The sequence below is a fragment of the Bison bison genome, unplaced genomic scaffold (assembly GCF_000754665.1).
Source record: "Bison bison bison isolate TAMUID 2011002044 unplaced genomic scaffold, Bison_UMD1.0 scf7180017864180, whole genome shotgun sequence".
Classification (NCBI taxonomy): Eukaryota; Metazoa; Chordata; class Mammalia; order Artiodactyla; family Bovidae; genus Bison; species Bison bison.
Genome location: NW_011494752.1, coordinates 1,766,452 through 1,778,500, shown reverse-complemented (window position 1 = coordinate 1,778,500; position 12,049 = coordinate 1,766,452). Strand labels below are relative to the sequence as shown.

At 41.0% G+C, this 12,049-nt stretch overlaps 2 protein-coding genes across 2 annotated transcripts in view; one reads left to right on the top strand and one right to left on the bottom strand.

Moving 5' to 3' along the window:
- The window catches only part of LOC104990804 (keratin-associated protein 9-2-like), an 8,722-nt gene extending 7,356 nt beyond the window's left edge, over nt 1–1,366 (bottom strand). Inside the window, exon 1 of the mRNA XM_010843122.1 lies at nt 969–1,366. Within this exon, the coding sequence (XP_010841424.1) occupies nt 969–1,366 (398 nt within the window). The remainder of the gene's footprint in view (nt 1–968) is intronic.
- A 2,852-nt stretch (nt 1,367–4,218) lies between these two features.
- Nucleotides 4,219–4,806, top strand: LOC104990803 (keratin-associated protein 9-9-like). Its single transcript, XM_010843121.1, has 2 exons — nt 4,219–4,280; nt 4,338–4,806. Exons 1-2 carry the CDS (start codon nt 4,219–4,221, stop codon nt 4,804–4,806), a joined length of 531 nt encoding a protein of 176 aa, XP_010841423.1.
- The last annotated feature ends 7,243 nt before the right edge of the window (nt 4,807–12,049 follow it).

The window sequence follows — 12,049 nt, the reverse complement described above, 5'->3', positions numbered from 1 at the left end:
TCTATTAGTCTTTGCCCTGCTTCATTCCATAGTCCAAGGCCAAATTTGCCTGTTACTCCAGGTGTTTCTTGACTTCCTACTTTTGCATTCCAGTCCCCTATAATGAAAAGGACATCTTTTTTGGGTGTTAGTTCTAAAAGGTCTTGTAGGTCTTCATAGAACCATTCAACTTCAGCTTCTTCAGCGTTACTGGTTGGGGCATAGACTTGGATTACTGTGATATTGAATGTTTGCCTTGGAAATGAACATATTCAGACATCTATTAATAGTTCCTTGGGATGTAAATGTACCTGCCCTTGAGCAGGAACAGAAGACTTCATCCTGGATGAGTCTGTTTATTATTAGGTAAATCACACTACACAATGAAATGGGTTTTTAATAATGAGATAATAATTAGGAAGGGGGCTAATATGATGCTCATAATGGGTAAGACATATAACATATAAATTTCTATATGAGGAATGTGGTACAATAAATCAAACACATATTGAAGAATTGTGGTACACCATTTATTGAGAAACATACAGAAAAACTCAAAGTGACCGTAAAAGGAGAAAGCATGATACAAGAAGTATGAGGATAGCAAAAGAGAACATATGATTATAAAGATTATGATAGGCTATAGAAACCCACAGAAACATTCTGAGAGCTTGTTTTCTTAAGTTACTCAGAAGAACTAGATGGTCAATCCTATTTTCAGAGTTAAAACCAAGACATACTTCCTTATCACAGATGCAGAAAGTTGGCACATGGTCCTCCTACACCAGAGGAAGACAATTGGAGGAAGCCCGTGCACTCCATCAACCTAATTCACAAGCTCTTAAGCAAGGAGATGAGTAACTGAAATTCTGGTAGAGCATGTCAGTTGTCAGCAAAGTCTAGGAAGTGACTTTGTTTTGTCCCCAGGTAGCAAGTCAATTAATAGAAGGTGTTGTATAGGGACAGTGGATCCTTGGCAAGGTGATCAGCAGCAGGAAGGCTGGCAGCAGCTGGACACACAGCTAATAGGCTTGAGGCAGGTGGTCCTGCAGCAGGTGGTCTGACAGCGGACAGGGAGGCAGCAAGGCTGGCAGCAGCTGGACCCACCACAGTTGTGCTGACAGCAGGTGGTCACACAGGTAGGTTTGCAGCAGGTGGTCCTACAGCAGGTGTTTTCACTAGACTGATAGCAACTTGGGGGGCAGCAAGGCCGACAGCAGCTGGGCTCACAGCGGGTGGGCTGGCAGCAGCTGCTCACACAAGTAGGCTTGAGGCAGGTGGTCCTGCAGCAGGTGGTCTGACAGCAGACAGGAGGGCAGCAAGGCTGGCAGCAGCTGGGCTCACAGCAGGTGGGCTGGCAGCACGGGGAGCAGCAAGAGTGAGTCATTTTGTCAGTGGTGGAGTGTGGACTCTTGTTCAGAAGTGAATTTCTCAGATTCTGATGACTACTTCTGTTCTGGGGCTTTTTATACACTGGACCCCCAAAGTTGGGACCAATAAGCAAGACTTTCCTCGTTATGTGTGTTGTTTTTGTAGTCAATGGGAAATTATCCAAGAGGAAATGATTTCTTTAGTGTTTTGAGGCCTCTATAAATTAGTGTTTGATCTTCTCTTTAATTAGGACTAGTACTTAAGAACCTTTTCCAGAAGTGAAAAAGAATAAGGAATCATCCCAGCAGCATCTCTGGTCATGTGACATCATCAGGTCATGGGATAGTTCTTCCTGCCTTGGCCAGGGTCAGAACAGTCACCTTTTCTGTGTGCCTTTGACTATGCTTAGGTTGAGACTTGCTGGATGCTGATGCATTCTGTGATGAATGAAGCCTGCTAAAGTCCAAGTCTGATCTCAGACAAAGTCTGAGATTCAAGACGATCACGTGTATCTGTGTACATGTCTTTCAAATCAGTAGTGACTGACCTAAAATATTTCCCAGCTTTATTAGGTACATTTAGGTAGAAGATGTTGGCACATTGTTCTTCACTAGCAATTCAGCACCAAAGCTGGAATAGAGGCAAAAGCTGTACCCTGTTTTCAGACAACCTCAATTCATTAATGTCCCATAACTACATTTAGCTGGATCAATCACCTCTGGTGAGACATCACAACTTTCACATACTTTCCTTTATAATTTGTGACAAATAGGTAGATAGGATGATACAGTTATAGATTTATATATTTCCATAAATGTGAAATGTGTCAGCCATAATTTCTTAGAGTTTTTTCTGCCCTCTCTTTCAGGTACATATGTAAGAGTGTAATTGCCATGTCATAGGGAAAGCATATCATCAACAGCGGTAGAAACAATGAAAGTGTTTCAGTATTTCACTGCAGTAGTGTCATGTACTCTCCTGATATGAGACTTCTGAATTCTATTGGTATGTATCTATCCTTGTTTGTTTGTTTTAAATTGAGCTTTAGTTGACACAGCATTATATTATTTATAGGTGTTCAACACAGTAATTTGATATTCGTAGATGTTGCAAGGTTATCACTGCAGTCAGTCTAGTTAACGTTAACATCTGTCACAACTGATAGTTACAAAGTCTTTTTTCTTGCATGAGAGCTTTTAAAATCTACTTTTCTAGCAACTTTCAAAGGTTTCAGTATTATTAACTACGGTCATTATGCTGTACGTTACATTCCCCATGCATTTATTTTATAACTGGAAGCCTCTACCTTGTGATCCCGTTTACCTATTTCACCCACCCCACCTCCCACCTCTGGCTACCATTGATCTGTTCTGTCTATGAGCTCAGTTTTAGAAAAAAATTTTGAGATTCCATATATGAGTGAGATCACATGGTATTTGTCTCTCTAACTTTTTTCATTTAGCTTAATGTCCTCAAGGTCCATTCACATTGTCATAAATGGGAAGATATCCCTCAGGAATATCATTTTGAGTTTGAGGAGTCCAGTTTCATTGTTTTGCACATGGCTGCCCAGTTTTCCCGCCACCATTTATTTAAAAGATTGCAATCCCCTTATTGCATTAATATATTCTTGGCTCCTTTGTAATAAATTAGTAGGCCATATAATGTATGGACTCATTTCTGGCCTCTTCATTCTATTCCATTGATCTAGGTGCTGGTTTTTTCCAGTCCATACTGTTTTGTTTAATATAGCTTTGTATTACTGTTTGGAATCAAGGAAAATGATGCTTCCAGCTTTGTTCTTTTTTATCAATATTGCATTGGCTATTTTGTGGTTCCATACAAATTTTAATTTTTTTCCTTTTTTCTGCCATTGGAATTACATTATCATTTTATCTTTTCTACATGATCATTTTATCCTTTCTACTGCTGTTGACTATATGTTTTCCCATTACATGGCAATTATACTCTAACATATATATCTAAAAGAGAGAAAATGAGGCCTAAAATCTTTAAGAAATTGTGGCTGAGATTCCACATTTGTCAGAATATGTAAATTTACAGATTGAAACATACCTTAGTTATTCTCCTATCTAACCTGCTTGTCACAAATTGTAGAAGAAAGTATATGCAAGTTGGGATGTCTCACCAGAGGTCATTAACCTAACTAGAAAACAGCAATGAAGCAGTAAGGAAGGGATGCTGTTTGAAAATAGGATTCAGCTTTGCCTCTCTTCCAGTTTTGGTGCTGATTTTCATTTGAAAAATAATGTGGCAACCATCCTCTACTCAGATGACCCTGATAAAACTGGGAAACATTTCAAACTAGTTGCCAAATAAAGATATATATAGATACATGTGGAAGTCTTAACTCTGACTTTGTCAGAGATCAGGCTTGAACTCAAGCAGGCTTCATTCATCACAGAATGCATCAGCATCCCGACCCTTTCGAGGCACGTCTCAATCTAAGTAGAGCCAAAGGAACAAAGCTCAGAAAGGAGAACTATTCTGACTTTCATAGAGCCAGCAGGAACTACCTCATGACCAGATGATGTCACATGACCAGAAATGCTGCTGGTGATGATTCCTGACCTTTTCATTTCTAGGAAAGATTCTTAAGTACCAGACCCAATTAAGGAAAAGATCAAACACTAATTTACAGAGGCCTCTCTATAAAACACTAAGAAAGCAACTTCCTCCATGACAATTATCCAAAACTACAACAGTAACATAAATAACATCCAGGAAAGTCCTGCTTATTGGTCCCAACATTGGGGGTCTAGGGTATAAAAGCCCCAGAACAGGAGGAGTCCTCAGAATCTGAGAAACTCAGCTCTGAGCCAGAGTCCACCCTCCATCACAGACACAATGACCCACTCGTGCTGCTCCCCGTGCTGTCAGCCCACCTGCTGCAGGACCACTTGCTGTGAGTCCAGCTGCTGCAAGCCCTGCTGCCCCCCAACTTGCTGTCAAACCACCTGCTACAGGACCACCTGCTGCAGACCTACCTGTGTGACCACCTGCTGCCAGCCCAGCTGTTGCAGAAAACCCTGTTGTCAGCCCACCTGCTGTGAGTCCATCTGCTGCCAGCCCTCCTGCCCTCCGACTTGCTATCAAGCTAGTGAAACCACCTGTTGTAGGACCACCTGCCGCAAGCCTACTTGTGTGACCACCTGCTGTCAGCCCACCTGCTGTGTGTCCAGCAGCTGTGGACAAACCTTCAGTGGGTCCAGCTGCGGCCAGCCTTGCTGTCAGCCAGCTTGCTGTGCACCTGTGTTCTGCCACAGAATCTGCTACCACCCCACGTGCTGCTGCCTGCCTGGGTGCCAAGACCAGAGCTGTGGATCCAGCTGCTGCCAGCCTTGCAGCCGCCCTGTGTGCTGTCAGACCACCAGCTGCAGGACCACCTGCTGCCGCCCCAGCTGTGTGTCCAGCTGCTGCCCTTCCTCCTGCTGATCCTCCCGTCATGGAATCATGTGAGACACATCAATCTTCTGACAGCTAACCTATGAGTTCTCCAGTTACTGCCACAAGCTCCACTGCCAGGCTTCACTAGCATCCAGAGTGCAGCCACCATCTTTCTATGAGTCATATTCCTGATTAAGAGGCTCTGTGAGGTGGTATGGTAGCATGCAGTTGACTGCAGTCTGCCTTTCTTCATCTTCCTTTTCTATTAAACTCTGTGATACCTACAAGTTTTAGGTCTCCTTGCCTTGCAGTCATTGTGTCAGCCTTGCAAAAATGATCACCACTTTTCTTAAGTAACCTAAAGCACAAATCATTGTGCTGGGTTTCTTAGGTTTCTTTCATGTTTACTACTTTAGCATTTTGTTGTCTGATGGACTCATTAAGAGAAAATGATTCATTCTATTTTACTTCCTCCTCCTTAGGATTACCCTGTGTTGTCTTCTCAACTGTGAGAAAGCTTGTCTGATTCCTTCTGCATAAAGTCTTTGCTGTCTTCTAGCCTATATTCCGATTTGACTTTTTATACAGCATTTTCTTTTAAGTCCTCTCATTAATACTGTATTTCTGAGCCTGACAATGACGCCTAAACTGGCAGTACCAAGATATTGCCTCCCTCTTATGGATGAATAAAAGCCACTCAACTATTCATAGGTAGAATTTGATTGAGATCTAGGGTCTCTGGTTTGTGCTCCAGGGTCTTACAATAAGATCTTACTACAAGCACAAAGTGATCTGAGCACTGGGAATATGTGTGCTTTGGATTGCCTGTGTACCACTGAATATAAACCTTTCCCTGTGCAGATAATTTTCCTGTCTACAAATGTATTCTCTCAGCTATTTCCCAAACTTCAGTGACCATTTGCCCACATAAGGCCAATAGGCTGGTTTTAAAAGCCAACTACTAGGTTTAAGAATCTTTGTATTCCTGGCACTCTGCCGGCACATTCAACCCAGAAGCTCGTCTAAAAACACCTGCTTTTTTATGTCAGAATGTGTCATTCTGGGATGGTCTGGTTAGATAAATCTGGGGTTTCTGAAGGCCACACATAGTATGGAATATTAACAAGAAATCTGGTGAAGCATATACACTCAGCCATATTTCCTAGACTTCTAAATTCTAAGTTCATTTTTTCTCCAAATTAAAATATTATCAAGACAATTATGTATGTATGCAGAACTGGGAAACGAGCTAACCACACCATGGAAATTTTACCTTAGAGCTATCCACAGTCTCTACAAAACATCCTGAGGTTTATGACATGAAACTGAAACATGAATCAAATCCAGATGTGTCTGGGATTCTCTGAAGACACTGCTTAGTTTATAATAGGGGAAGGAGATAAGGTGGGGTAATAATATGCTAATTATATTTAGATAGTAGTCTAAATCAGCGTTCTGCAACTTAGAACTGTTAATATTTGGATTGGTGGACTGGGGACAATGTTGTGAACATGGAGAAAGGTTAACAGCATCCTGCCTCTACCCACTAAATGCCACCAGCATCCCGTTCTAGCTTGTGTCACACAGAGCTAAGAAGGAGGGAGAAGGTGGATGAAGGGTAAAAACACAAGTGTGCAATCTACAGAGGAACTGCATAGATATATAAAATTGGATAATAATAAAATGTGACATCAAAACTCATAGGATGTTACAATAGCAATCTTTTAAGGGTAATTTATATGTTTCAATCTTCATATTAGAAGAGAAGAAGACCTCAAAATTAAGGTGTTAGATGTCTCATCTTAAGAAATTAAGGGAAAACAACACCACTGCCCACAAACCACATAAAAGAAAACAAATACTCAGAAGAGCGGAGATGAGTAAAACAGAAAATAAAGGAAAAATAGTGAAGCTTGACAAAGCCAAAATTTGGTCTTTTAAAAAAGTGAACAAAATAGAAAAAAACTCTGGGAAGATTGAGCGGCTAAAAAGAAACAAGACAAAATTAATATTATAAAAGAAAAATTAGGCATAAAATATAAATTAAACAGAGACTTAAAATAGCAAACATGATTTTAATTATCTGTTGTTGTGTAACTATTGATTACTAAAGAACAGCTGTTTACTATGTCTCATGATCTCTTTGGCCGACTAAGCTCAGTTCTTTTGTACCACACGGCATTGACTTAGAGAAGATGCTCACAGTACATACAAGGGGCAAAGGATTGGCCTCAAGAACATATAAACTCCTGAAGATGAGTGAGCATAAACCACCGAATGGAAAATTGGGTAAAAGATGTGGATAGTAATGCTACCTTAGACAATGCTCATGTGAAAAAATACTCAAAATCCTAAGTGTATTGAGAAAATAAAACTTCAACTAGATTGTAGTTTACACCACTGTATTGGAAAACTATTTTGAAATCTGAAAGATCATTTAAAAGTTTGACAATTAGAGAAGACGTAAATCCACAGAATCCCTTACATCTTGGAGTTGGGTGGAGGGGGGTACATAAATTTGCACAGCCACTTTAGGAAACAAATCGGAAACAAGCTCTCCTAAATGACAGGCCCGTCAATCAAACTTGCCAGTAAACTCCACTTCCCCAACTTTGTTGACAGTCAAACATTCTGCTAATTATCTTGTTAATTTGTGAGGCTTCTCAGTAGAGTGGAACCTGCTTTGATTTTTGTCTTCTTGATTTCCTGTAGATCATTGTGCCAGCTCCTTGTGGTCTCTTTCATTTGTCCTCAACACAAAATCATGATCTCAGTCTTAGAAAAACGTTTATATCCTTTCTCTTTAAGAGGGAGGGGATATATGTATACATATAGCAGAATTACTTCATTGTACAGCAGAAACTAACACAACATTATAAAGCAGGTATACTCAAATTTTTTAAAAGTTTTAAAAAAATAGACAAACAATAAGAATATATACCACAAGGAATTACATTATCTTGTAATAATAATCATTATCTTGTAATAATCTACAATGGAGTATAATCTGCAAACATCCTGAATCACTCTGCTGTATACCTGAAACTAGCAAAATATTGTAAATCAACTTAAAAAAACAAACAAAATAAGTATATCAGAGAATATGTGCAGGTTAAAAAAGAATCTTAGAAAGCAAATTCTTAGGCTTATTCCCTTAAGGATCTGCAAATGATCAGTATATGTGCAAATGATCAGTATCAACCACATTATATCAATGTGCTCATTACCCCCGTGTCCTGCTCCTCACTTTTATGAGCACTTAGAATTACCTTCCAAAAGAAAAAGAAAGTGAAATTAGCTCAGTCGTGTCCAACTCTTTGCAACCCCATGGACAGTCCACTGAATTCTCTAGCCAGAATACTGGAGTGGGTAGCCTTTCCCTTCTCCAGGGGATCTTCCCAACCCAGGGATCGAACCCAGATCTCCCGCATTGCAGCAGATTCTTTGCCAGCTGAGCCACAAGGGAAGTGAACCATACACTGGGATTTTGTTTTGCATGGCTATTCCTTTCAAAGTCCTTACACATTTATTGCATCTCATTTATCTCTTCTAGTCTCATAGTGAGTCTCATAGGAACCCCACAAATCAAACAGAGCAAGGATGATTATTTCCACAAATGAAAAAGTCACTTGCCTCATGTGAAACAGTTAATAACTGATAGAATTGAGTCCGATAGCCCAAACCAGATGGTCTGACTCCTGATCCAGGACTTTTTCATTTAGATTTTACTGTAAATGAAAATAATTCTGGTGACTGAGTTTGGAGAAGTTTTGCAATTTGAGTTGCTTGTCTGCCAGTGGGAGTAATAATACCTTGCACGTGCAGGTCACTTCTCTACCTAAAATGGCAGTTTCCAACTCCATTTCCCACATACCTACAAAAAATAGCAACTGGTTTTGATGACTCAAGAAAGTGAAAAGAGACTCTCATTGCCTGAGGGCTCTGGTCTGCAGCTGAGTAGTTCATTCCACTGTGTTTCCTGACTATCAGAGGGCATTGAAAAGGAAACTCACCTACAGTACTTTTTCCTCCATAGCATGGAAATGGAAGTCTTGCTAGGTCTCATTCATCTGGTGTCAGACACTATTTCCCCCACCCTCTTCCACACCCCCTCCCCCGTCCCCGCAAAAAAAATGGCCACAGCAGTAGGTATAGTCCTGTTTACTCTCCAGAAACTTGCTAAATTGTTTCAGTCATGTCCGACTCTTTGCAACCCCATGGACTGTAGCCCACCAGGCTTCTCTGTCCATGAGATTCTCCAGGCAAGAATACTGGAGTGGGTTGCCATGCCTTTCACCAGAGGATCTTCCCAACCCAGGGACTGAACTCAAGTCTGTTCCATCTCCAGCATTAGCAGGCATATTCTTTACCACTAGCACCACCTGGGAAACCCTAGAGTCCTAGGGATAGGAGTAATTGAGCAATGATATGTAACCCTCTGATCCAACCAGTCTAGGTTTTGTAAGGCAAAAATGGAGCTTAAAAGATTCAATATCAAAGTGCTAGCTGAATATGGAAGGATTCAATAAAGAAAAGAAACCGGGTACTCCTAGAAGCCATGGCGGTATAGTCCTGCAAGGTGGGAGACGTATTTTCTGAAGAAGAACTGAACAATAAAGACCTCCAGATATTTACTAGAAAAAAGACCTGATGTTGGCTCTGGAAGGAAAAGAATATTTTGTGACCAGAGCTGTCTTCTTGTGTTAGATCCCAGAAGATCTTACAGGGACGGGGATTCTGTGAAGAGACTGCCAGGCTTTCTTCATAATGCGGAGGGTAAGCTGAGGGACTGTCATTTACTGAGTTAATACAAGTATTAAGCTCGATATTTTCTCATCATTTGTAATTCATAATCTTGCCATACTAAAAGGTTTTATTTTCCCCATTTTACAGAGGAGGAGATATAGGCTAAGGGACTTGCTTCAGGTTGCGCCATTAGCCAACAGTTTACTTGGCTTCAAGCACCAGGCTGTTTGCATCATACTCGTTGGGTGCCCTGTGCTCCCTGCTCCCAGCAGGCTGGGGAGAGAACTTGGTCTATGAAGCCTTGAACATGAAGGCAAATTACTTGGTGCTTTCACACATTTTCATCTCACGTTCTTATCAGTAGTTATGCGTTTGCAAGAGAGAATAAAAACTAAGAGTTACATCTGGAAGTGAAAGTGGTTGTTTTTTTTTTTTTTTATTTCAACAAGCTTTACTTTTTTAATTTATTTATTTTTAATTGGAGGATAATTGCTTTGCAATGTTCTGTTGGTTTCTGCCATATATCAACATAAATCACCAGTAGATATACATATGTCCCCTCCCTCCTGAACCTCCCTCCTACCTCCTACTTCATCCTTTCCCTCTAGGTTGTCACAGAGTACCACATTGAGCTCCCTGTGTTATACAGCAACTTCCCATTAGCCATCTATTTTATATATGGTAATGTATATATTTCAATGCTACTTTCTCGAGTTGTCCCACCCTTTCCTTCCCCTGCTGTGCCCATAAGTCCTCAACAAGCTTCACTGAGTACTTAGCTGTGTGTTAAATACCATGTCAGGTGATTGGCACTATAGAAATAAACAAGAAATTCAAATTCCCAATCCTCACTGTACTTAGTGGAATACAAAGAAATAAAATTTATACACCAGAAGTAGGAATTATGAATATATATCACTAATGATATGGAAAAAGTGGTTTGAGAGAACTATATGTAAGCAGGATTGTATATGGCTGACCCAAACAGAGGGAAAGAAAGAAAGGAGGGTAGGAAGGAGATGGAGAGAAGGATGAAGGGAAAGAGTGAGAGAAGGGAGGAGGAAGAAAGAAAGAAGGAAAATTCATATTGATTCCATGAATCAACTTACCACATGAAAAATATTAAAGGGTGATAGATATTTTTTTTTAAATGGGTGCAGAAGTTCCCCAACAATTTATATGCAGAAACAGTGAACACTGACTGGTTGGAATATATAGAGTAATTCTTTCCAAAGCCTGCAGTTAGTAGGTAACAGAACATGCATGATGTAGATACTCATCTCTCTGATTTCAATCTCCATGGCCCCACCTCTCCTGTCTTCTTCTGCGATTGAAAACACATGGATGAGTATAGGAGTAATGCATAAATGACCTCTCATTAAGTGGGCATGATCTATAGCCTTCCTGACCAGATGCAGAGAATTGATGATGCATTGAAAATACAAACCAAAAATGGGCACGTATGAATGGAAAAGTGATGAAGGGACATCCAAATCTCTGGGTATTGCATGTAAGACCTCAGGCTAAAGCAGAGTAGAAAGTTCTTTTCTTTAATTAATCTTCACTGAAGTAGAGTTGCCTTACAAGGTTGTGATAGTTTCTCAGTTCAGTTCGGTTCAGTCGCTCAGTCATGTCCAACTCTTTGCAACCCCATAGACTGCAGTACGCCAGGCTTCCCTGTCCATCACCAACTCCTGGAGCTTGCTCAAACTCATGTACATCGAGTCGGTGATGCCATCCAGCCATCTTATCCTCTATTGGCCCCTTCTCCTCCCGCCTTCAATCTTTCCCAGCATCGGGGTCTTTTCCAATGAGTCAGTTCTTTGCATGAGGTGACCAAAGTGTTGGAGCTTCAGCTTCAGCATCAGTCCTTCCAATGAATATTCAGGGTTAATTTCCTTTAGGATTGATTGGTTTTATTTGCTTGAGGCCAAGGGACTCTCAAGAGTCTTATCCAACACCACAGTTTGAAAGTATCAATTCTTCGGCACTCAGTTTTCTTTATGGTCCAACTCTCACATCCATCAGTTCAATCAGTTCAGTTCAATCGCTGAGTCGTGTCCGACTCTTTGCGACCTCATGAATCGCAGCACGCCAGGCCTCCCTGTCCATCACCAACTCCCGGAGTTCACTCAGACTCACATCCATTGAGTCAGTGATGCCATCCAGCCATCTCATCCTCTGTCATCCCCTTCTCCTCCTGCCCCCAATCCCTCCCAGCATCAGAGTCTTTTCCAATGGTGGCCAAAGTACTGGAGTTTCAGCTTCAGCATCATTCCTTCCAAAGAAATCCCAGGGCTGATCTCCTTCAGAATGGACTGGTTGGATCTCCTTGCAGTCCAAGGGACTCTCAAGAGTCTCCTCCAACACCACAGTTCAAAAGCATCAATTCTTCAGCGCTCAGCTTTCTTCACAGTCCAACTCTCACATCCATACATGACCACAGGAAAAACCATAGCCTTGACTAGACGGACCTTTGTTGGCAAAGTAATGTCTTTGCTTTTCAATATGCTATCTAGGTTGGTCATAACTTTCCTTCCAAGAA